Genomic DNA, 25812 nt, shown 5'->3' on the forward strand with positions numbered 1-25812 from the left:
GCTCGAAGTGGTGGAGTGCTAGCCTTGAGTTGAAGAGTCCAAAGACAGGACCCAGACCCAGAGTTCAAACCCCATGAATGACAAAAATAGGTATGGTTAAATATGCCTTTAATTCAAGTTCCTCAGCTTCAAGACAGCCCAGATGTAAATTAGTGAGACTCTATCTGAAAAACAAGCTGAGAATGATAACATATACATGCAATCCCAGCTAATCAGTTGGCAGGAAGCAGAGATAAGGAAGATTGTGATTTGAGATTGACCCAGGCAAAAATCATGAGACCCTCCCTAAAGCTAAAAGCAAAAATCAAATAGAAATGTGACTCAAGTAGAAAAGTACTTGCCTGTGCATGAGTTCAATCTCCTTTATTGGGGAATATTCTGCATTTCCCCAATAGTTGGAAATTAGTCCATCAGTGTGATATAACTACTCTGTGTTAGTATTTGGGCTCGTGAGATTTAACAAACATGAAAAAAAACATAGCATGGGATTCAGGGACATAAATAAGGATGCCTGAGAATATTTCCCTTCTATCCTAGTCTAAGAAATAATTCTCATTCTTGTCAGATCTTTGCAAACTTAGAATGCCTGATTTTACATGCTCCACACTTTTTAAAAATATGTTGCACAATTTTGTCACTTATTGCATAGAAGGTATTTACAAATTAGAGCTCATTTTACAGATTTCTATATTGCAAAGAGCTTTTTATTTTTACTCTGTGTGTGTGTGTGTGTGTGTGTGTGTGTGTGTGTGTGTGTGTGTGTATGTGTGTGTTGCTCATGGGGCTTGAACTCATATCCTAGGTGCTGTCTCTGAACTGTTTTGCTAGCACTCTACCACTGAGCCACAGCTCAGCTCTACTTCTGGCTTTTTGGTGGTTAATTGAAATCACATGGACTTTCATGCTGAGACTAACTTCAAACCACAATCCTCAGATCATATCCTCTTAAGTAGGTAGGATTATAGGAACGAGCCATTGGTACCTGTTTTCTTTTCACATTAGTTTTTAAGTTAATAGATGTGCTCAAATATAGTAGTTTTGCAAAGCAATAAAAAAAACAAAGCTTATATTGTCTTTTTGGTTTTCCAAATACCCAGGGATCAATTATCTTAAAAACTGATTTAAAAATAGATGTTTTTCTCTTTTACAGATGGAGGGCCATGGCTAGAGAGAAGATAGGTAATGCCCAAAGCCAGCTGATGATCCCAGTTATTTATTTATTTTTTTAATACCAGCACTAGGGATTGAACTCAGGACCTGGATGCTGTCCCTTAGCTGTTTTGTTCAAGGCTGGTGCTCTAACACTTGAGCCACAGCTCTATTTCTGACATTTTGGAAGTTGATTAGAGAGAAGAGTCTCCTAAACTTTCCTGCCTGAGCTAGAGCTGAACTCCAGTCCTCAGGTCTCAGTCTTTCTGAGTACCAAGGATACGGGCCTGAGGAATATGCTTCTGGCTGAGCCCAGTCAATTTAAACACTAAGTTTAAAATATGTGCACAAAGCAATTCACCATTACAGCACATGCTGGCTGGTGACACTGCTGAGATTTCTTGGAACAGTATTGCCTTGGCAAAGTAAGATTCTCAAGTCGTACATAATTTTGACAATGGCTGTGCGACTCCACTCCCTGATTCCACCCTGGTTGCACCATCAGCCCTAAGAAGGCCCTTTTCTCCCCTTCATTAAAAGTCTTATTTGTCAGATTTAAATGCATAGCATGGGGCTTAATAAAATCAGTAGTCCATACATGGTCCACTGTCCTGGGTTAGTGCCTTTATCTCCTGTTCCCTAGGGCCTGATCCCATCCTAGGCCTGCCTTGTCACACACTCCGTGGGGCCTACGTGTAGTCGCTGTCACTAGTAATGGACACCTGCCATGATGGCTTTGCTCAGCATCTCACTCTCCTGCCAAAGAAGGCTGCCTCCTATGTCCTGTTCTCCACTCCTCCCCATCACTCATTGTGGTTCTGTTTCCAGCCTTTTCATTTCATTCCTTCCCTTTAAATTCTGTTTAAATTCATTGTGCATAAAAGTCATCTCTTGCTGGCTCATGCCTGACAGCCTAGATTCTCAGGAGGTTGAGAGCTGAGGATCTCAGTTCAAAGGCAGCTTAGGCACATAAATCTGAGTGACTCTTTGCTACAATGAATTGCCAAGGAGCCAACATTGGAAGCTGTGGTTCAGAAAGTTAAGGAATAATGCGCAGGCTCTGAGTGCAGCAATTCCACCCCCAGTACTAGAACCAAAGTAAGTGAATAAATAAATGTAGGGTTTGTTTTTGTTGATACCTCCCTGTTACCTTCATCCACATCTCACTTTGTCCTACAATCTTGATAGAAGCAGAGCATGGGTTAAAATTCCTCCTCTGCCTTCTTCTCTCTCTCCCCATGGGCAGCCACCATGGCATGTGCTGGCAGAATGAGTTATGCAAGTGGGCTGGGCCATCCCTGGGTATTTCCTAATTCACTCCTCCATTTCTGGGACAACTCTTGCCTACCTTATCTCCTCAAACCTTCTCCACCTCCTCCCCATCCTTTCTTCCCTCCTCCTAGCTGATGACATTACTTCCCATTTCACTGAGAAAATAGAAGCAATCAGAAAAGATTTTCCGCAAGCCCCCATCACGGCATCAGCCCACCTACTTACATCTGTGCCCGACTATTGAGTCTTCGCTTCTGTTACTATGGATGAACCATCTGTGCTGCGAGCTAACCAACCTCTCCTCATGTGCCTGAGATCCTACCCCCACTTCCTCCAAAAGCTAATTCTTGTCATCGTTCCACCATTTGTTTGTACTTTGATCTATCTCTGTTGGATTGTGATTTCCATCCATATGCATGTATGCTGTTGTTTCTCTCCATGTATCCCCTTCTTGTTTAGGTGCTGGTGTCTCATGCTAGTAATCTTAGCCCACTTTGGAGGCTAAGGTCTGAGGACAGTAGTTCAAAGCCAGTCTGAATAGGAAAGTTTGTGAGTCTCAACTCCAATGAATCACACATACATACACACACTCGTACACACACACACACACACACACACACACACACACACACACACACACACGCGCGCGCGCGCGCACGCACACACGTCAGAAGTGGAGCTGTAGTTCAAATGGTAAAGCACAATCCTGGAGCACAGAAGGTCAAGGATAGAACCCAGGCCCTGAGTTCAAGTCCCAGGATGAGCACACACACACACACACACACACACACACACACACACACAATATGTAGAGTCATTGTGGTGTGGTGTTCAGGAATGTTTAAAACATCAAAAAATTAAATATAACATGTAAACAGTGAAGAAGAAAGGATCAAAGACTAATTCTTGACAGAACCCAACACTAAGAGATGAAAAAGTAGATGAACCATGAAATGTCTGAGGAAGAAGGAAATCTAATTACGGTGGTGTTTTGGAGCTATGAGACACAAGTGCAAGTGAATAAGAGCTTTCAGTAGAATAGCCACTGTGATCTATCTAACATGCACTACTGCAATTTTTGACAGAGACTTTTCTGCTTCCTCCCCCTCTACCTCTGCCCCTATCCCTGCCATCCCTCCCTACCTTTGTCCTCTCTTAGTCATGGGGGATGTGTGTTGATCACCCTCTCACTTCCCACAGTAACACCAAGTTCACAGCTTTTCTTTGTAGTTTTCTTTGGAAAGTCTTTTTTTTTCCTGTTTTGATGTTCAAGTACAGGATTACTTTATCTTCTCCCAACTTGAAAGCTGCATTCTTAAGTGATTGAATACTTTCAATAATTTCCAATCTGACATCTCTTTTGCTTGATATCCGTTTATTCATTTATCGATCTCAGAGTCTGGGGTGTTCTCTCTGAACTTTTTTTTTTTTCTGAAGGCTAGCTAGCACTCTACCACTTGAGCCACAGCACCATTTCACCATTTCTAACTTTTGGGTGTTGAATGGGCAGTCAAGAGTTTCCCAGACTTGTCTGGCTGGGCTGGCTTCAAATCTTGATCCTCAAGTCTCAACCTTCTGAGTAGCTAGGATTAGAGGCATAAGCCACTGGTGCCTGGTGAATTAATCAGTATCTTAACCTCTTAATGCAAGTTTAAGAACATGCTAACTAGATCATTTTCCTCCTAAATTATAGCCTATGAGGGTCAAACATTAGATGAATGACATATTTTTTTTTTCAGCACCATGAGCGTCCTGTTTCTGCTGGTTCTCACTCATGGTACCTTGTTTCTTGTGTCTGGAAATCTGTATTCCTTGTAGAGAATTGCTATCTAGTGGGCTATCCTGGTCTCATTCAGCTCTAGCTACAGAGAAGAAAGCTAGTTTTGCTTTGTTCTACAACCCAACCTCCTGAAGCACTGGGATAAATATATTCTCAGGTCAATCATTTCTCATTCGGTTTTACTCACTCTGTGGTCCAGTTAGGGTTATGTCTTGCTACAACTTAGAAACTTAAAACATTGTTTTCCTCCAAACCCATGAATTAGAATCCTATATTTTCCTGATATACATAGTTGAAGGGTCTTCTCAAGTTCATTGCTTCAGGGTTTCAGCTGTTTTTGCTTTATTTTCTCCAGTGGATCCACTGGGTTTAGAGAAACATTATTCATTTTATTTTTAGGGGCGAATGTGCGATGCTTTCTAGTGAGTTGAAATAATATACAGTTGAGTGTTCATTCTGCTAGTGTAATGGACTGATGTTTAGAAAATATGGCATAAATCTTTCCATTCTTGGTGCCAGCGTGCATGCGTGCATATTTGTGTGTGTGTTGGGGCTAGGGTAGGGCTTGAATTCAGGGGCTGGACAGTCCTTGAGCTGTTTTTTGCTCAAGGATAATGCTCTAACACTAGTGAGCCAGAGCTCCTCTCCCCACTTTTTTCGATTAGGTTCTTGGAGATATGAGTCTCATGGATTACTTGCCTATACATGCTTCAAACTGTGATCCTCAAATCCCATCCTGCTGAGTCGCTAGTATTATACATCCCATCAGTGCCCAGCCTTTGACAGTCTTCCTTGTTTTGTTTTGAGAAATTGTCTAGAAATTGTGAAAAATGCATCTTTTATGAAAACATAGCTTTTATAAGTGAGCTTGTGGACAGTAAAAAATACTGTAAACAAATAAAAACAGATGCAAATGAACCTAAATAAATGAATAGAGTTGATTAAAAATGCTTGTAGTCATCACATTTGTTCTTTTGGAGAAGCTTTAATACAAAAGATGTATTGTAATCTAATTGGCTTGTGACGACAAGCAAGAATTACTTGAAATTGCCCACACACACTCAAAAAAACTTTTTTTAAATAGAGAATCACAATGCCTTTTTACCACTAAGGGGTTAAGTTTCCTATGCTTAGTTTTCTGCTTTTAAATCTAGGAAGGAAGAAAAAAAAACCCGGATACTTGTTTATACCAGTCACTGCATCCTTCAGACCATGTACCTTTAAAATGTCTGAATGAATTGCTCTAAAGTATCCTGTGTGTTTAAAAGATGCCATAATTATTAGCCACAGCTCAGCAGAGTCTTTCACAAGCATGGACTTTTGTGCCAGGTAAAAGCCCATGACAGGCACCAGCTACAGGGCAAGGTGGCAGCGGGAATGAATTGTTATTACATTGACTCATCCAAGCAGCCTGGAAATTATGCTTCCCAGCCTCCTGCGAACATGATTTTTTAAAAAAATTTCTTTTCATTTTTAATTTTTTTAAAACTGTATCTTAGGATCTGCTTCAAAACACAGATGCCCATAAAAGAGCATTCCATGAAATTTACCAGACCAGGACTGTCAATGGGATCCCGGTGCCACCCGACCAATTAGAGGACATGGCTGAGAGGTAAGAGAATGGCTGATTTTATACCAAGCCCGTAGAAAAAATCTAGGAGGATGCTTCATACATTTCTTGGTTTTTTTCCAATGAATTATTGCTTGCTGTTTTCCTTTTTGAAACAGAGAGGCTCACATTTGGTAAATGAGAAGTGGGTCCCAGCTACAGAGGCTAAGAATGCCGGCATCCTAATATATTATTAACTCTCAAGGTTGAGCCCAAATCTTCCCACGGCTTGGAAAGCACAGAAATGGTTTCTTCATGGGCTGTATTTTTATTCAGTACTGTAGGAACATTATGTAATATTGCAAAAACAGCTTAGAAAAGAAACAGATGAGCGATGTGACGGCAGGGGAGAGAATGAAACCAAAGGCTTCAATCAATCGTGCTTTGCCTTGAAGCTGGGAGCTTGCAGAGGAAGCCGACACCCTGCCTGTGGAATCACCCCATTTTGGGGACCCTGTACTCAATGATATTTAAGGCTGACATCTAAGAGGTCCAATAAGCATCGCTCTGTTACTATTGGTTACATTCTGTGTTGTTCTGCTTTATTTCTAGGTTTCATCTGGTTTCCTCCACATCAGAGGTGCACTTGATGAAAATGGAATTTCTAGAGTTAAAGTACCGCCTGCTCTCGCTGCTGGTTCTTGCAGAGTCAAAACTGAAGTCATGGATCATCAAGTATGGGAGACGGGAGTCCGTGGAGCTGCTTCTTCAAAACTACGTAGTGAGTTTGGGGCTTTGATAGAGAAGTTCAGTGTTGAATTTGAACACAAGAATCCTAATGGGATAAATTGGTTAGATACAAGGTTATGAGATTTCCACAGTCATCTAAAACCTAAACCTGTATTCTTTGGAAATGGTTCTTCTAAGCACTTCTATTAGAATTTTTTTAAAAAAATTTATCTTATTCATCCTTGAACCATCGTAACTGGGTTTTATTTACTTAAAAAGAAACTTTCCATGTTATAGTTCATACCTTGCATTGCAACCCACCTATACCAGAACTATGAATCACAGTGCTTAAAAATTATCTTTGTGTCTTCAAAAATCCATGTAAGGAAGAATAAGAAGAGATTGCAGTTGTCTACTTGGGAACTCTGCTTTGTAGGTTAGGTCTGTGTGTCTCTTTTCTGATCTTTTCCTAGCATTCTTCATACCAGTGTTTACCCATGTCTAGGATAGCTGTGTCTGTTATTCCTTGTATTACCTTCTTAAAAAAATATCTCAGGTTTAGGTTATTGGTACAGATGATTCTATATGTGTCTAGAATAGTAGCACTGAATTAAATGAAAATATCCAGCTGGTCTATAAAAGTAGTCTCCTATGCATGAAAGTCAGCATATTCTATTTAATAAAGGAAATCTATCGCTTCTGTAGACATAAATAATTTATTTACAATACACATTTGCTCATAAAAGTAATGCTGATAGAGCATCTCAGTCATTTACTGATGCATTTATGGTTAAACACCAATTCCGAATGATAAATCAATTTTGAAATATCAGCCCATTAGTCACGGTGACTCAATAATAGTATGTGCTTGAATAGTTACTGACATCATATCTTCCTTCACCCAAAATCTATTTCTGTTGTACTTTAATTTTATTTTCTGAGTGCTTGATGAATGACATATATTTAAGTTAAAAAAACAGATTTAACTGGCTTATAGCAATCTTGTTTTCTCATCTTACTAAAATTGTCTAGAAAACATTTGTCAAAAACTTTTTTAGTTATTTTTAAAGTTCACAAAAAATCCATTTAAAAATTAAATACAGATCCCCATTTATATTTTTAAGTTTTGTCTTATTTATACCAAGTCCTCTGAGCACAGGAGATAATTGGACAGGATCTATTTGTAGTTATTTAAGAATAGCCAATCAGATTTAAATACCAGTAGGACTTTTTCCCTAGGTTAATGTCAGAATATAATGATGTTAAGAATGCTCCTTGAGCTCTTCAAAGGATAAAGAGAGAATTAATATTAATGATTACAGGTCATATTTCCTGCCTACTCCATAAAGTTAGAGTTCACTACACTGCTTATTTCAGAATGCTTTAGAGTTTTGTAAAGCTGACAATCACGTCCCCGAGGAGAGAAAGCCTAGTCTAAGAGTGCTAATAATGATCCAAGCTTAAGGACACTTTGTTTCTGCAGTGTTTCATATACTGAAAAAACAGACTTCAAGCACTGGGCCTTTAAATGTCCAAGTTATTGCCTGGTATCAATAGCTCACACCTGCCATCTTAGCTTCCCAGATACTTAGGAGGCTGAGATCTGAGGATTATGGTTTAAAGCCAGCCTGGAAGGAAAGTATGAACTCAGCTCCCATTAACCAGCAAAAAGCTGCAAGTGCAGCTGGAACTTACATGCTAGTCAGTTCAAGACCCAGGACCAGCACAGACACACACACACACACACACACACACACACACACACACACACACACACTCTGCACAAAATCCAAGTCATGTGCTCTAAGTGGCATAGTTTGTAAAATGTAGTCAAAATTCGAACCCAACTCTTTGGAAATTCAAATACTTTTCAAACAGGAGCATATGCCACTATCTAAATAAATAGCCTGTGAAAAATGTCTTTAACTGAAAAGGCCAAGCAATGAAAAGATCTTGCAAGTGAATGAGCTAAAGAAAGTTGTTCACATAAGTTAATTCAGTTTTCTTTGGTTTATGTTTGGAAGTATTTTACTCTTGCTGTTATTGGTGTGTGGAGCAATGTGTCTGTTCTGTAAAAAGCTTGATTTTAGTGAACTCAGTCTTTCCCAAGGTTTGAATGGTAACAATGATGATAATAATGACAGAATGATCAGAGGCCCATGAATCCTTGATGCTCTTTGGAGGTGCATGGAAAGTCATTTTCTTTAGAGCAGATGTTCTGAAAGAGTGTGCAGACTTCCTGCCATAACCATAATGGTGATAGCTGAAATGATTCCTCCTCTTAATATAATGTATTATAACAACCTACTGATACATTATCTAATAACCCACATCATAACTGTCCATAAAGTGTCTATCATTCTTTTGTCCTTAAATGTCATTATCAATTCAATTTAATCAACTTCAAAAAAGAGATGCCATGTTTTTAAGGGTGAGAGAACTAGAAAGTGTGCTTGCCAGCTTGGATAGACAGCAAGTCTTGGAAAATACTCAAAAATAGTTTCAGGGAGACCATATGTTAAATTCGTTTCAGTCAGTTGTAAGGCTTGAACTCAGGGCCTAAGCTCTGTCCCTAAACTCTATTGCTCAAGTCAGTGCTCTACCACTTTGAGCCACAGGTTTGCTGGTTTTTAATTCAAGATGAGAGTCTCGGAGACTTTCCTGCTCCAGCTGGCTTCACACTGTGATCCTCAGGACTCAGCCTCCTGAGTAGCTAGGATTACCAGCATGAGCCGCTGGTGCCGTATGCGATTGATGAATGACCACATGCTGTCAAGAAAGTCCTTGCTCATAGAATTGCTGTCTGTGACACATGACTCAATTTCCCTATAAGTAAAACATGATGTTTTAGTTGCTTATAAAAATGAATAGAACAGCTGCTGGAATTGGATTCTGTGAATTCAACAGAAGTATTGTGAATACTTACTTTTCTAGTTTTAAGTATTTAATGACTATATAGGCAGGCCTGTCATTATTATTTAAAATCTGCAGGATAGTTACTTCATATTTTTCTAGGAAGTGTATATTTATCTCACATTCAGTTGAAAGTCCAATAAAAATTAAAATAAGATTATTTTCTTTTCAGAATTTCTAGTAGCAGGCTGGGAATTTGGCCTAGTGGTAGAGCGCTTACCTAGCATTCACAAAGACCCAGGTTGGATTCCTTGGCACCACATATGTAGAAACAAAAAAAGCCAGAAGTGGTGCTGTGGCTCAAGTGGTAGAGCTTTAGCCTTGAGAAAGCCCAAAGACAGTGCTCAGGCCCTGAGTTCAAGCCCCAGGACTGGCAACAAATAAATACATAAATAAATAAATTTCTAGTAGCAATGTTCAAAAATAATGACTCCTACAACATTTTGGCAATATTCTTAAAACCCTTGGATTATAGGGTTTGGACTTTATGAATCTATAGATGTTTGTTCTCTTATTCTTTTGCAATTAATTTGTAAGCCATTTCAGCAAAAGAGTATTTAAGTTTCATGTTCACTATAGGTAAAATTTCCCATTTATTTGATACAGTTAGCAAATGCTATCTATGTATTAGACTCTGGTTCTTGGAAAAAACTTTGTCACTATCCTCGGATGGAGTAAATGAAGTATTTCCTTGCTGTGTTGATAAGTTAAAATTGAAGCATAGTTAGATTATATTATCAAAAGAACCTTAGATTATTCATGACAATGAAATTAAATTTTCATTTTTCTGGGACAATAAATTAGAATGAAATATCCATCCATTTCTTTTGAAGAAAATTGTCCTTAGCATTGTATGCAGGCTAATATTTACAGTCTTCTAACCCTTCTTTCCTAGTCTTTTATAGAAAACAGCAAGTTCTTTGAGCAGTATGAAGTCACGTACCAGATCTTGAAACAGACAGCTGAGATGTACATCAAAGCTGATGGGTCAGGTAAGCTCACTGCAGAACAATGCCCAATGGTCTCAGAGGAGGAGAAAAAACAAACTAGGGGAGGAGAGGAGGGAAGACAAGGATATGGAGACAGGATTGCTCAGTGTACCCTAAACACATGCATGAAAGTATCATAATAAAATCCAATACTCTGGGCTGGGAGTTTGGCCTAGTGGTTAAAGTGCTTGCCTAGCATGCACAAAGACCCTGGTTCGCTTCCTTGGTACCACATATATAGAAAAAGCCGGAAGTGGTGCTGAGTCTCAAGTGGTAGAGCCCTAGCCTTGAGAAAGTCCAAGGACAGTGCTCAGGCCCTGAGCTTAAGCCCAGGACTGGCAAAAAAAAAGATCCAATACTCTGTATAATTAATACATAGCAATTAAAATTTGCTGTTGTACTGACCATAGTGGAATGTAGAGCCTACAGCTTCCCACAGGCTCAGCTCAATCAGTTTCTCTTGTAGAATCTGTGTTATCATGCCATTGTTTTTGGACATAATATCTTAGTTCAATTCTTTTGAATCTATGCAATATCTACCTACATAGCCATAGTCCTCTCTCTCTCTCTCTCTCTCTCTTTCTCTCTCTCTCTCTTTCTCTTTCTCTCTCTCCCTCCCTCCCTCTCTCTTTCTCTCGCTCTGTCTCTCATCTTCCAAGAGAAGCAAAATAATGGTTCACACTGAGCATGGTGGTACACACCTGTAATTCCAGTTATGTAGGAGGAGAAAAGAAGATTATGGTTCAAGACCAGTCAGAGCAAAGTTAAGGCAAAACTGCATTAAACAATGACAACAAAAGACCCAGTAGTTCCAGTCGCTCATGCCTATAATCGTAGCTACTCAGGAGGCTGAGATCTGAGGATCAGGGTTTGAAGCCACCTAGGTCAGGAAAGTCTGTGAGACTTTCATCTCCAATAAACTGCTCTGAAAAAACTGGAAGTGCTCCTGTGGCTTAAGTGGTAGAGCAAGATGCTCGGTTTCTGGCCCAGGCCCTGAGTTCAAGCCCTCGGACTGGCAAAAGAAAGAAAGATACGAAGTGAAACAAAACAAAAACAGACTTCAAAACAAAGCAGAAAAGAAGGAAGGGCTTGACTCAAATGTAGAGTGCTTGCCTACTACACACAAAATCCTGGTTTCAGGCTCTATTACCAAAAATGAAAAAAAGAATCGTTGTTTTAAAATTGAAATTTTCCCACCTACTTTCAGTTCTAAGCACCAAAATAAAAAAAAAACCCAACAATATCACAAGTCAATGTGTGAAGCATATTGGCAAATTTGTAAAACTGTGAGAGTTGTTGGAAACGAGTGCTAGCATTTGCCATGGATGCTAAGGCTTGTGCAGGATTGCGACTGCAGGAAGGAGTGGTGGGGGAGAGGTCTCTCCGTGCAAGGATGGGTTACCGTTGTCTCCCTGTGTGTCAGTGGAAGAAGCAGAGAATGTGATGAAATTCATGTCTGAGACCACGGCGCAGTGGCGGAACCTGTCTGTGGAGGTGAGGAGTGTGCGGAGCATGCTGGAGGAAGTGATCTCCAACTGGGATCGCTACGGCAACACCGTGGCCAGTCTGCAAGCCTGGCTAGAGGATGCAGAAAAGATGCTCAGTCAGTCAGAAAGTGCCAAAAAGGTAAGACCCAGTCATCTGATGGGAACATGACAGGTGGGAGCTTGAGGGAGGACAGGCCTTGATTAGAGCAGTAGAGAGTGTTCTGCATTTGCAAGTTGACCCAGCAAATCTCCCTGTGCCTTCAAGTGAGTACATTCCTTCAGGCCAATGCAGTTCTGGCTGGTTCAGGTTCTGTTCAAGGGAATCCCTGCCCTGGCAGTGCAGGGTGTATTGGCTTTCATGAGAAGGAGAGGCAGCTACATCCACTGGGCAATAGAGGGCGCTCTGCTCATAATGAAGACCACGTTGAGTAAGGCCAGACCTGTGAAGACATGATGCTGAATCTGTGGTGTGTAAGATACCTCACTGGGATATTCTCATATCTTTGGATATACCCTTTGGAACTTTCTCCATCCCCATTCAGGAGTATCATTCTATATAGAAGTGATGTCATTTTTCACTACTCCTGAATATGCAGGTGTGTCTGTATGTGGGGGCTTAATATTTCACTTTATGTCACCTGCATGTAAATGCCAAATGAAATAGACATATATATATATATATATATACGTACATATACATATTTCTTGCAGGAATCTAGATATTCTTGCATGGAGAATAAATGTATATGTAAAAGGCATGTAAATGTCAAGCTTCAAAACAAAAATACCCTCAAGCCTCCACAAAGAAATAAAATACACACAGTAGAATGAATTATTGCTTCCCATTCAAGACGAGTTCTTCTATTAATGTTTGCACAAGGCAGATGTCTTATTTTTAAAAATGTTTTACCTTCCTTTGCTCATACAGATCAAATATTCTTCTGTAATTACCAGAGTGCAGTAACCATGCCCCCGGACAGATTTGAGCCTTATCTATTCACACCAAAAGTGCCATGGAGATTATCATTGTGTTCCTTTGTACTAGAGTAGAGCAACCAGGGACAGAGTGTTCTATTTATGTAGGAAATCTTCCCACTCATGGCTTTTGAAACGGGATTTGAATTACCTTTAGATTGACTGTGTCCTGTGTGTGCACTCACACACACACATGTGCTGTGAACTTAGCCATGAGTCTATGTTCGGGCTGTGAACTTAGAAATGAGTTGGACCGCTGTATTGCTAGTGTTTATGCCCTTAAACAGATAAGAAAGGATGGTATGTATAGATGTTCTCGAGTCCAATACTTCATCTAAAATGTCTCTTCTCAGTATTTTTACCTCTGTGGTTTTAAGCTCTCTTAATTCAGCCTGTATACTCAGATTTTAAAATCAAAATGAACAGGAAAAAGATTTATTAAAAATTTTCATGGCAGAAGGGTAAGCTTGTTTAAGTTCACTGTATGAATATATGGAAAATGTACAATGGAATCTCTTTATATTAAAGCATATGTTTGTTTTTCTCTTGTCTGTCACGGGGCTGGAACTCAAGGCCTGGACACTGTCCCTACATTTTTTTCACTCAAGGTTTCTATCACTTGAACCACAGCTCCAAGTCCAGTTTTCTGGTGGTTAATTGGAGCTAAGAGTCTCATGACTTTCCTGCTTGGACTGGTTTCTGGCCTACAAGCTTTTTCTTGTTTGTTTTTTTGGCTTTTGTTTTCGATGGTTCTGTGGTTTTAACCTAGGACATTTGCTTTTCTGGAGCTCTGTCACTTGAGCCATACATTCGGTCTGGCATTTTGCTGGCTCATTGTAGATGGTTTTGAATCAGAATCCTCTAGATCTCAGCCTCTAGAATAGCTAGGATTACAGAAGTGAGCCTTGGCGCCTGGAATCGAATTTTTTTTTTAAAGAAAGCTCTATGTTTCCCTATAATACTTCTAAAGTATTTACTAGCCTAAACACCCTGTATGAGTCTCCATCACTTATACTTTTTATCACTTAAATGATGATCTTGCTTTAAAACTAGGACTGGCAAGAAAGTCTACAGGACTCCAATGCCAATTAAGCAGCAAAAAAGCCATGCTGCAGTCATAGCTCAAGTGATAGAGCACCAGCCATGAACATAAAAGTTAGGCAAGAGCAATAGGCCATGAGTTCAAGCCCTGGTACTGTCACAAAAGAAAAGACACACAAAAAATGGCCATCATGTTTTGTTTTGCATTCAATAAGAGATATGCCATAAGTTTACAAAAGATACTGGAAGCCACACGTAGTGACTCATTCTTGTAGACCCAGGCAAGTCATTGCTTGAGGCAGGTGTTTGAGACCAGCCTGGGTCACATAGATAAGCTTGTCTTGTGAAGATACTCAGTATTTTCCAGTAGCTTGAAACTTTATTGAAAAGTTGCATCTTGGAAGAGATTGAAGATTTCTCTTCACCTGTTTGCAAACTTCCAGAATCAAATATACTTTTTTTCTCTCATCAGTTTATTCTCCTCTCAGTGATGGCTAGATGGCACCTGGTATACAAGTGTTTGCATGCATATGTATGTGTTCTTTGTTTAGGATTTTTTTCGGAATTTGCCTCGTTGGATCCAGCAACATGCTGCCATGAATGATGCCGGCAACTTTCTGATCGAAACTTGTGATGAATTGGTTTCTCGTGACCTAAAGCAGCAACTGCTCCTGCTCAATGGGCGGTGGCGGGAGCTGTTTGTGGAGGTCAACCAAGTACGACTTCAACTTCTTGTCTGTGTTCACTCCAGATGTGTGTGTGTGTGTGTGTGGACACGTGTTTGCCCGTGTATGGACATATGGGGGGTGGGATCTGTTTGTTTACTTAATAAGCCTCTACTGATTTAGGCAGGACAGGAAAAGCATTGGAAAGTGCTGCTGTTTCGCACTTGCTTATTCAGTCTCTTCCACTTATCATGGAGTGACGTGCTAGAGAGACGGTTTGATTCAAGATTATGTGGCCATATGGAGCCTGCTTGGATGGTATGATTTGCTTTGCAAATCACAGCTCTTCATTTGGTATGCTGCTTTCTTCTGCAAGGAATTGGATTTAACTTCAGAGTCCTACAGAATGAGAATGAGGACTTAGACTCGAGCTTAGAAAGCATGTGACAATGTCAGGCAGGGCTGTGAGCTCCACCCACCTGCTGAGAGCTTCCCAAACCTTTTCTCCTTTCTGGCAGTATGCTCGGGCAGACGAGATGGACAGAATGAAGAAGGAATACACAGACTGCATCACCACCCTCTCTGGGTTTACAACTGAAGCCCAAGGAAAACTTCATGGGCCCTTAGAAGTATCATTTATGAATGTCAAATTATTAATTCAAGATTTGGAGGTGAGAAGGTTCTAGATAATAAAATGAAACAAAACAAAACAACAACAAAAAACAAATAGCCAGCTGTCGGTGGCTTATACCTGTAACCTTAACTATTCAGGAGGCGGAGTTCTATGGATTATGGTTCAAAGCCAGCGAGGCAGAAAATAAATATATATATATATATGAAAAAAATCTATCATAAAACTAATGATTGACAGTATTAGTCAGTTCCTGGCAAATATTGTGTCTCTTTGTTCTAGTGATAATTTTGGCATAATTGTTGGTTTGTGCTTTTGATTAAAAAAAGTACTTGAATTTTTTAAACATATGTTTTGATTTTACAAAGTAGCTTCTAAATAGTTTTTCAAATTGATATTTTTTCCCTCAACCAAATTACACAACATTAAGAAGAACAAGAGACAGCTATAGATAGTATCTCTTCATAGATGCCTCCAACGGTAAAAAGAATTTACTGAACAAATTGTGATATTTGCATATTTTGAAGAGCCTGTAACTCTCAAAAATAAAGTGGTATTCAATCACAGTCTAATTTTACAACATAATGACCAATGCTCATCATTTTTTTCTAAAAATGGAAGGTGTAAAAAATACAATGATATTTTAGTAAGATGTTGGCTTCAGTTTTCATTTTATGAGATAACTATTAATAATTTAAAATTTTGCTACTCTTCTTTTAAATTTTTGGTAGTCCTGATATTTGAACTCAATAGCTGTACACACCAGATAGGTATTTTGTCATTTGAACAACATCTCCAACCCCTTTCGGTTCAGTTTGTTTGCTTATTTATTTATTTATTACCAGTCCTGGGCTTGAGCTCAGAACCTGAGCACTGTCCTTGGACTTTCTCAAGGCTAGAGCTCTACCACTTGAGCCTCAGCACCACTTCCGGCTTTTTTCTCTGAATGTGGTACCAAGGAATAGAACTTGGGTCTTCATACTTGCTAGGCAAGCTCTACCACTAGGCCAGTCTCCCAGCCCTAGTTTATTTATTTATTTTTTTTCAGAGAAGGTCTCACCTTTTCCTCAGCACCAGCCTAGAACAATGCCCCACCTAGCTATGATGACAGATGTGTGCAGCCACGCTTGCCTAGTTTCACTGATGGGGTATCCATTCCCTCATCTCCATCTCTGGCGTAGCTAGAATTACTAGTATATGCTACTTCACCCATCCCACTAAAATCATAATTTATGGGTTTTTCTACAATGACAAAGGTATTATTTTTTAAGGAAAAAAAGCTTTATTTTTTAAAGTCATAATTACCACACATATTGTTAGGATGCTTTTACGCCATGCAGACTTTTTATAGTATAGGATACATTCTTCAAAAATGTAAAGCTTCCTTCAACTCATCTTTTTGGTTAACTTAAGGGAAGGGCCTTTTGATTTTATTTGGGTAGCATTGCTTTTCTATTAGTAAAGAAGGAAAGCCGCAACTTGAATCTGTAAATGTTTATAGCGACCCTGGAATGCTGTCCAGCGCAAACAAACTTTATTTCTGCTTTCTGCAGAATCTTGAAATTGAAAGACAATGTCTTGTGGGCTAATGGAGTTTTTTAATTTTTCCACCATGTCTGTGCAGGACATTGAGCAGAGGTTGCCTGTGATGGATGCTCAGTACAAAATGATGACAAAGACAGCACATCTCATTGCCAAAGAAAGCCCCCAAGAGGAAGCCAATGAAATGTTTGCGACCATGGCCAAACTCAAAGAGCAGCTGACCAAGGTGAGAAAGCATGCAGTGAGCACGCACACACAGTGGGCTACCTGTGCTTTGGTGTGCCTCACGCTTCCTCTGTCACCCTCGGCAAGTCCCGTCCTCATGATAAATTACACTTTTATTTGTATCAGGATTCCTCATAGCTCAGTTTGGCCATTTATATCTCATACATAAATTGTAAGAAGCTGATCAGCATCATGAGTGATAAAATAGCATACTCTCCTCCGTTAATATAGAAGTGCTAGAGATATATTTTATTTTAGGGTATGTTCAGAATGGAGTCAAGTGTTGACACATAGGCAGTGGAGAAGCCTGAAGTGGATAAGAGGTAGCAACACAGGGTGTCAGGGAAGAAAGGAACAAAGTTGTCTTCCTGTGCTCAAAACCATCCCCAGTCCATCTCAGTGTGCAGCTAGGAAAGCACATGCAAGTCAAGCTGGAAGGTGCCTAGAGAATGTGGTGATTGCTGACTGTCTCAGGTCAGATTTCAAGGCCAACGTGGAGATGAGTTACGTGGTTTCTGAAGTGGAATTTGTACCATCTGCCTTGCCACAGGAATCATGTTAATGTGAAAGAGCTAAGCAGATGGACAACTCAGATGAATTTTCATGAGAAAACACCATTGGCCTTTATTTGTCTGAGTGGCAAAGTCATTTTGTGGGGTTTGTTTTGGGGGGGGGGTTGAAGGAAGTTTTAACAATTGAGAGGAAATATTGTTAAAGAAACGTGTTTACAGATATGTAAGCCCTACATGGCTGAGTTTTTTTTTAGAGCTCTGCACCGTGCTTCAAGCTTTCAACGTGTGGCTTTTGTGGCCTTTTGTGGGGATTTTGCCTTTGTGTCTTTAAAGGTCAGAGAATGTCACTCCCCCCTCCTGTATGAGGTCCAGCAGCTGTCCATTCCTTTAGAGGAGCTGGAAAAGCAAATCACGTGCTTCTACGACACTCTGGGGAAAATCACCGAGAGTATCACTGCGCTTGAGCGGGAGGCACAATCCAGTGCTCTTTTTAAACAGAAACATCAGGTAAGAGAACTCCCTGGGGGAGGCCTCGCTACTTTCATGCACCTATCATGAGACTGAAGTGTTGTTCACAGTTAATAGAAATTCAAAATTAACAAAAAAGATCCCCCTCCCCAAATAGTAGAGTACTAGTAACTCCACACAAAAATGCAGGTCCTGGCCAAAGATGAACCCTGCCCATGTCTACAGGAGACGTTTGATGGTCCCAGCTGTATTCCAAAGGCAAGGAAGGGAAACACGCAGGGCAGTCTGGGCTGGTAAAAAGCAAGGCTCTTACCTTCTTTATTATAAAATTTCCTGAGTTGAGCAAAATTAGGAAGTCCAGTTTCGGTGAACCCAGTAGCATGAGCTAATCAAGCGTTGACGAACACCCGTTCTGTGTGCACGGACGCTGAGCATTCTCAATGCCAAGTATAGATGCGCACGATGTCTCTGAGCCATGACATTGTGGTTGGCAGTGATTATTTGGCACTTTGTTGTTGTTCATATGGAGTTTGAATTCATGGTTCTTTTGCCTGAGCCATGACGCCAGGTCTTCTTTTTCTGGCTGTTTTTGTTTTGTTTTATATTTTTGCCAGTCTTGAGGCTTGAACTCAGGGCCTGGGCACTGTCCTTGGGCTTTCTCAAGGCTAACACTCTACCACTTGAGTCACAGCACCACACTTCTGGCTTTTTCTATGTATGGGGTGACAAGGAATCAAACCCAAGGCAAGCACTCCACGTCTAGGCCGTGCTCCCAGTCCATTCGGGCTGATTTTTGAGATAACCAGCAGTTACATTTGCTGGGCAAGTGCATACTCTAATCTTCCTATTCATATTTCCCACCATTATTGGGACAGCAGTCATGTGCTACCGTGCCCAGCTTCTTCCTTTGAGGACTGAGGTCCTCACAGTCTCCCCTATAGCTAGTGTACCAAGTACACACCAGGGTCCAGCTGTTGGTTGAGATGTGGTCTCATGTACACACCCTCGCTGGCCTTGAACTTCAGTCCTTCACATTTCAATCTTCCAAGTTGCTAGGATTACGAGCATAGGTCATTGACAGCTTAGCTTTTTTTTCTGTTGGGATTTGGTCTTGAAAATTTCTTTCCCTGGGTTTTCCCAGAACCTAGATCCTTCCAGTCCTTTCCTCTTTCATGCTGGGGTAACAGAAATGTACCACTATAAACAGTTATTGATTTACATGGGATCTAGTGGATTTGTTTTTTTGGCCACCTAGGTTTAAACTCCAATCTTTCTAATCTCTGCCTCCCTAGTAGCTACAGAATTACAAATGTGAACCACCAGAAATGGGCAGGAATATATTTTAGAAGCAGAGTCAAAACTCCAGCGCTGTCTTGAAATAGGAAGGCTGCTGACACTAGAAGGACCTTCTGTTACCAACTCATCTGCTTTGCATTTATTTAATTTTCTAATTAAGATGGAAAGTTTATTGAATTGCTACCAACAGATCTAGGCATTCTACTCCATGCATCCACAAGAAGTTTAGTGTTAAGAAAATCTCACATTTTTAAAAGAATAAGAATAGATATAATGTGTTATACATATATGCTAGCATATACATGGTATGTATATTAGACCATATATTATCATAATATATAGAAAAGTTTTTGTCATTATCTTGACTTTCATTGGAAACAAATTTGCACAATTTTCTGTATATAGCTAGATGTATATATATTTATATATATATAGTTTACATGCATACTTAAACATATAGGAAATAAATAACTGCATTGCATTTTTATGGAGTATCCATAGCCCATTTTACTGAGTTCTTCTCTTTGAGTTGGAGAAAATATCTGTTTGAACAAACAAAAAACTATGAAGTATTTAAATAATAAAATTTTTGTACCTCATTTTTAGTGACAAGAGCTGTATACTTAGCAGTCTCCTGTTGACCTAATTGATTTATTTGGCTGATTATTTTAAATGATCCTTCCTGTCACATAGAGATGAATACAATAAAGGTTTGGATTAATTGAAATAGATTCCTCAAAAAAATGGCAGCTCATTTAGTAGAAAGAGCTTAATTCCTGAAATGAGCTGTACAGATACTCTTACCTTAAAAATGAGCAGATTACAAAGTCTTGATTAACTTGAATTTTATGTTAAAATAAAGGCAGTTATTCCTAATAATGTGTATTCTGTAATTAGTATCATAATCATTGCCATTGATAGTGAAGCCAGAGTCATTATGTCACCAAAACCAATTCAAAGTACTTTTCACCACATTGGGTAAAGATTATTTCTTATTGAGACACGGTGTCGTTTCTTGCTTTCCCAAATTTCTATATAAATTGCCTTCAAATAATTAAAGTGATATTTACATTATATTGATAATAGATATTGATATATCCTAATATATTTTCAACTAATGTTATTTTTTCTACCTTCAAATAATCAAGAAAAGTTACATCTTGTTTTTAATGTGTGCATCTAGATAGCCACATAACATCTAAATGAGCATTTTGAAACATTTTTAAAAGTGGTTAAGGATGTTGACATGGAAGTAATATGGATCCAAGACAGAACACGAATCTCTACTTTAATTGAGGATGATGAATTTCCTTTCTGACTATTATCAAAATTGCCAGGATCTGTAGCAAGCTTGTCTGACAGCCTGCAGATGTGACATGTTTACAGTCTTCCACAGGCCTCTCAGCCTGCTGCCTCTTTATCAGGACCTGCAGTCCGATGTTTCACTAACAGAGGTGATAGCTTGATAAACCTAGTATTTCAGATGTTAGAAATGTAAAGTGCACAAGTAATACGTGGTCTGGTGCGTCATACTAGCACGAAAGCATTAAATATATTTAGTCTGATTAAAATGCAAAACTGGGGGTGGATTTAATGATGGTTCTATCACTAAGCTCTAGTCTATCAACCATTTGGGGGAATGCAGACACTAAATAACAGCCATGTCAATGTCCTTTTATGTTAAAAAGATGAGCATAAAATTGAAAAAAATCATTGTGATATTTAAACGTTATGTAAAAAGCTACAATGTCAGTGGTTGTTGAAAACTGAGCTCTGAAGATATGTTCCCCAGAATCATTCCTAACTGTATAATGCTGTTATTTTTTTTGTAATGTTGTCTATCCCTTCTTCCTTCTCTTCTAACATTCTCCTCCCCATTTCCCTTTCCCTCTACTCTCCCCTAGCCCTCCCCCATACCTTACTTTTCTCTTTTCCTTCCTCTTTCTCTTCTCTCCTTTTGTCTTTCCATCATTTTCTTTCCTTCCTTCCTTCCTTCCTTCCTTCCTTCCTTCCTTCCTTCCTTCCTTCCTTCCTTCCTTCCTTCCTTCCTTCCTTCCTGCTTTCCTTCCTTCTTGACTGCCCTTTGTCAGGTAACCAATATTCATTTTGAGTTTTCTCCCCTGTAGGAACTGTTAGCTTGTCAGGAAAGCTGTAAGAAAACCTTGACCCTCATTGAGAAAGGGGGTCAAAGTGTCCAGAAGTTTGTGGCTTTGAGCAACATCTTGAAGCATTTTGATCAGACAAAGCTACAGAGACAGCTAGCAGATGTTCACCTTGCCTTCCAGGTAATTTTCTTTCCTGCTTTAGTGGCACAAACCCAGAACAGCACAGGCAATCAGGACAAATAAGCAGAACTTGCCAGAATATGTCACTATCAGATATCTAGAAGGCAACCATTTTTTCTGCCTCCCCTCACATCCCAATACTGATATTGAAAGGAATTAAGTATCTTCATCATGATGAAATGTCTGTCTTCCAAGTATTTGTTAAAACAACAAAAAGTGCTATATGAAAATATTTCAACAATGATGAAGCACCATCAAATTAGGGTCACCACCTGTGTACACTGTGTGAGTTCTGCCTGTTATGAGTTGAAATATTCATGGGAAAATGCATTTACAGGGAACGTGTGCAGTGCTTCCGTTTCCTTGTCACTTCCATGAGGTTTGTGCTGTGGGAGGCATTGAAATGCAGCGTGATTTCCATGATTGACAGCCTGTTGGGGGACATGGCTAGGTCACAAGCAAACGCAGCAGTATTTTCTCTAAGAGGCCCAAGCATCTGTAGATTTGGATGCGGGGAGGGACTTGGTGTCCTCCCTGAGGACACCAAGGGATGACTGTATTTTTTTCCCATGAAGAACATGGTCAAGAAGACTGGAGATTGGAAGAAACATGTGGAAACCAACAGTCGTTTGATGAAGAAGTTTGAGGAGTCGCGGGCAGAGCTGGAGAAGGTGCTTCGGGTGGCGCAGGAGGGCCTGGAGGAGGAGGGGGACCCCGAGGAACTGCTGCGGAGACACACGGTGAGTATGCCTCTGCCCTTAGTGGCACGCCTGACCCAACGGCATGATGGGAAAGTGATCTGGATGAGAAAATCAGGGGGGGGGTGACTCTGAGCTAGGAAGGCAGGAGCTTTGTGGATAGATAACCCCCTCTCCTCACCCCCCTCAAAACACCCCAAGAACAATTGACTTGTTGACTTATCAAAGACCATTCTTAAGCTTCTGGCACAGTAAAGAGGATAATCCTGGCTCTCTGACTGACTCATTATTTAGCTCAGAAATTCATATGTAAGTAAAAATTCTCTCATTTTCTCTCTTCTGTCTCTGTGTCTTTTGCTAGTTAGTTGGGTAGTTTGTTAGATTTTTTTTGGTTAGTACTGAGGTTTGAACTTGGGGTCATGCTTGCTTGGCTTGCTCTATTAGCTGGAACTCTACCACTTGAGTCACACTACTCACTAAACTTTTTCTGCTTATTTTAGAGAGAGAGCGTTTTATGGATTCCCCCACACACCCCCAACCCTGAACTGGCATCAAACCACATCCCCCAATTTGCTGTGATGACAGAGTAGCTAAGCTTCTAGGTGTTGAGTTTTGCTTTCTGGTAGGGTCTCACTTCCTGCCTGGCACAAGCTGGGTATGCACCCTCCATGTTATCCTTCTGGGTAGCTAAGCTTGCAGGAATGTTCTACCATGTCCTGCTTACATCCAGACTGTTTTTTAAAGAAGGGATCATGGGGACATAGCATGCTCAGTTTTCCTTCAAAGCATGATCCCAGCAATCTCAGCCTCTCCTCAGAGATTCAAAAGAGATCTTGAGGGGAGTGGCCATTTGTTTTACATCCTGCTCATCATAGTCTCATCTATATTTTGACGTTTGGAGTCCAGCAGTCGATGCCCAGCTTGTCCTCATCCTTGGAGCCCACTTACTTAAATCAGACCAGCGGTGGGGAGGTTACCAGTGCACGAAGCGCTCTGTGGGGTGGCTCTGTGCAAGAGTTGTCCCAACATTTCAGGACATTTTTGTGGACCACACCTTCAGATGGTGAGGCTAGGTAATAGGATTGGAGCTTTCTAGGTTTCGGGTCAGTTTCTGTGGTCAAAGGGCATAACGCATCTCCTTCTGTTTCTAACACCATGACTGTCTGGCACTCTTTGTTTTGTAGTTTCAAGACATCTCTGTATGGATGCGCCTGAGACCAGGGGAGATACCAGTTAATATCTACATGTGAATTGCCTCTGTCATCTAAGGCATTATGACAAAATATCATAGATGGGTGGCTTCGTCAAAGAAGTATATTTCATTGCAATTCTAGAGGCTAAAAATTTGAGACCATGGATCTAAAATTGGTAGAGTTTTGGTGCAATTCCTCTTTCTGGCCATCTTTTCCATGGCCTTATATGTCAGGAAGATCACAAGCTTTCCAGGCTCTCTTGCCATACAGTCCTAGGTCCTGTCATGAAAGTTTGATTCTTTTTTTTTTTGTTGTTGTTGGTTGTGGGACTTGAATGCTGGGCCTGGGAACTGTCCCTGAGTTCTTCAGCTCAAAGCTACTGCCCTACCCTTTGAGCCACTTCTGGTTTTCTGGTGTTTAATTGGAGATAAGAGTCTCACAGACTTTAGTGCCCCATCTGGCTTTGAACTGCCATCCTTAAATCTCAGCTACCTGAGTGGCTAGGATTATAGATGTGAGCCACTGTGCCTGGCTGTGGAAGTTCTATTCTTATGACCTTATCTAAACTGAATCCCGTCCCCCTACCCCCAAACTCCCTTCCCTGCCCCAATAGGTCCATCACCCAACCAATTCCATCAACCTTGGGGTTAGAGCTCCACCAAACACATTTGGAGGAGAGGAAGGTCCCAGTGTTTCAGTGTGTGGATGAGAGGACTTGGTAATGGGCCCTAGGAACTGTCATGTCTAAAACACATTGAAGTTAAAACATGAAGGCTTGTGAGATTTAGTTCCAGCTTCTCGTCTGTGCTTCCGACCTTACCAGAGAGGAACCAGAACTCAATCCTGATAGAATTAAGGTCCTGGGGTCTTTCATTTGACTTCTAGAGTAGCCTACCTAATTGGAGAGGCAAAAAGATCTTTATTTTTCCCCACCCAAAACGTAAAATGTACTACTGGTTGATGGGCAGAGGAGATGAGTTGTGAATCATAACTGTAGAGAATTATACCATATTGCTAACAGCAGACAGGAGTTACACAGTGCTGAGAAGAGGGTTGCAGCTGGCCATGCCCCCCCACACACCCCCAGAGCCTCGCTTCTGCCCAGCTTCATGACTGCTCTTCCCTCTGTCAGGAGTTCTTCAGCCAGCTGGACCAGAGAGTGCTCAACGCCTTCCTGAAAGCATGTGATGAGCTCACAGACATTCTCCCCGAGCACGAGCAGCGAGGCCTGCAGGAAGCTGTCAGGAAGCTACATAAGCAGTGGAAGGTGGGTGAGGATGCACACAGAGCTGAGAATACCACGCCATGTGTGATGGTGGCATGCGTGGGGAGCACAGGTGTAAGAGAAATGTAGAAACTCATGAAAGTCACTTTCCTCATGAAAAATAACTGGATTCAGGGGCCAGGAGTTTCCCCTAGTGGTGGAGTGTTTGCCTAGCATGCACAGAGACCCGGGTTTGATTCCTTGGTACCACATACATAGAAAAAAGCCAGAACTGGTGCTGAGGCTCAAGTGGTAGAGCTCTGGCCTTGAGAAAGTCCAAGGACAGTGCTCAGGCCCTGAACTCAAGCCCAGGACTGGCAAAAAAAAAATTAACTGGATTCAGCCATTCACTGGATGGCTCATGCCTGTAATCCTAACTACTCAGGAGGCTGAGTCCCGAGGATCCCGCTTCAAGTCAGCACCCAAACAGGAAAGTCTGTGAGGTTTTTGTCTGCATTAAGTGGAGCTGTGGCTCAATTGGTACAGCACTAGCCTTGAAGAAAAAAAAATCTCAAGGACAGTGCTCAGGCCCTGAGTTCAAACACAGGTTCTGGCACAGAAACACCAGCAAACAACAAAAGAAAAACATACCAGAACAACAACAAAAAAATCTGACTGGAGAAAGGCACAATATAACCCAGGCATAATTTTGTTATCCCACTTGGTAGCAGCATAGAGTCTTATCATAGTATTTGGAATTCTTTCCTGCTTTGAGAAAAATAGGTATGACAGGGACGCTTAACTTATTCAACCACACTTAGTAAAATCTTCTCAGTTGAATTAATCATCTTAGGCATACTACTTAAATTACAAATATCTATGTAAGTATGTATGTTTGTATCTGGATATATATATATATTTGTTGTTTTTAATGATTTTACTATCTGCCTTATAAAGCTTGGATCTAAAAATATGAATAAAAACATTTATATGGTAAGGATTCAAAGATAGAAGAAAAAGCATAATCCTTTCCTCTAGGATTCAATTAGGGAAATAATGAGTTGCAAAGAATAAGTATAAATGTACAGATGAAGAAGATCTTCTATTTATGAAAGCTTTGAAAGAAGACTGAGCTCACCTGGGGAGGGAGAAGAGTGTGAGATGGTACCTTAAAGAGAGAAGCAGAGACCTGGAGAGTGTACACAGAGC

General features: G+C 40.5%; 1 protein-coding gene across 1 annotated transcript in view; it reads left to right on the forward strand.

Moving 5' to 3' along the window:
* The window catches only part of Syne1 (spectrin repeat containing nuclear envelope protein 1), a 364140-nt gene that overhangs the window by 91573 nt on the left and 246755 nt on the right, over positions 1 to 25812 (forward strand). The window contains exons 15-25 of the mRNA XM_090337945.1: positions 5701 to 5813; positions 6363 to 6531; positions 10288 to 10384; positions 11805 to 12007; positions 14436 to 14600; positions 15068 to 15220; positions 16805 to 16948; positions 17793 to 17966; positions 21350 to 21508; positions 22084 to 22248; positions 24532 to 24666. Coding sequence (XP_090194071.1) covers positions 5701 to 5813; positions 6363 to 6531; positions 10288 to 10384; positions 11805 to 12007; positions 14436 to 14600; positions 15068 to 15220; positions 16805 to 16948; positions 17793 to 17966; positions 21350 to 21508; positions 22084 to 22248; positions 24532 to 24666 — 1677 coding nt within the window. The remainder of the gene's footprint in view (positions 1 to 5700; positions 5814 to 6362; positions 6532 to 10287; positions 10385 to 11804; positions 12008 to 14435; positions 14601 to 15067; positions 15221 to 16804; positions 16949 to 17792; positions 17967 to 21349; positions 21509 to 22083; positions 22249 to 24531; positions 24667 to 25812) is intronic.

The sequence above is a fragment of the Megascapheus bottae genome, chromosome 8 (assembly GCF_031878675.1).
Source record: "Megascapheus bottae isolate mThoBot1 chromosome 8, mThoBot2.hap1, whole genome shotgun sequence".
In the NCBI taxonomy this organism is placed as follows: Eukaryota; Metazoa; Chordata; class Mammalia; order Rodentia; family Geomyidae; genus Megascapheus; species Megascapheus bottae.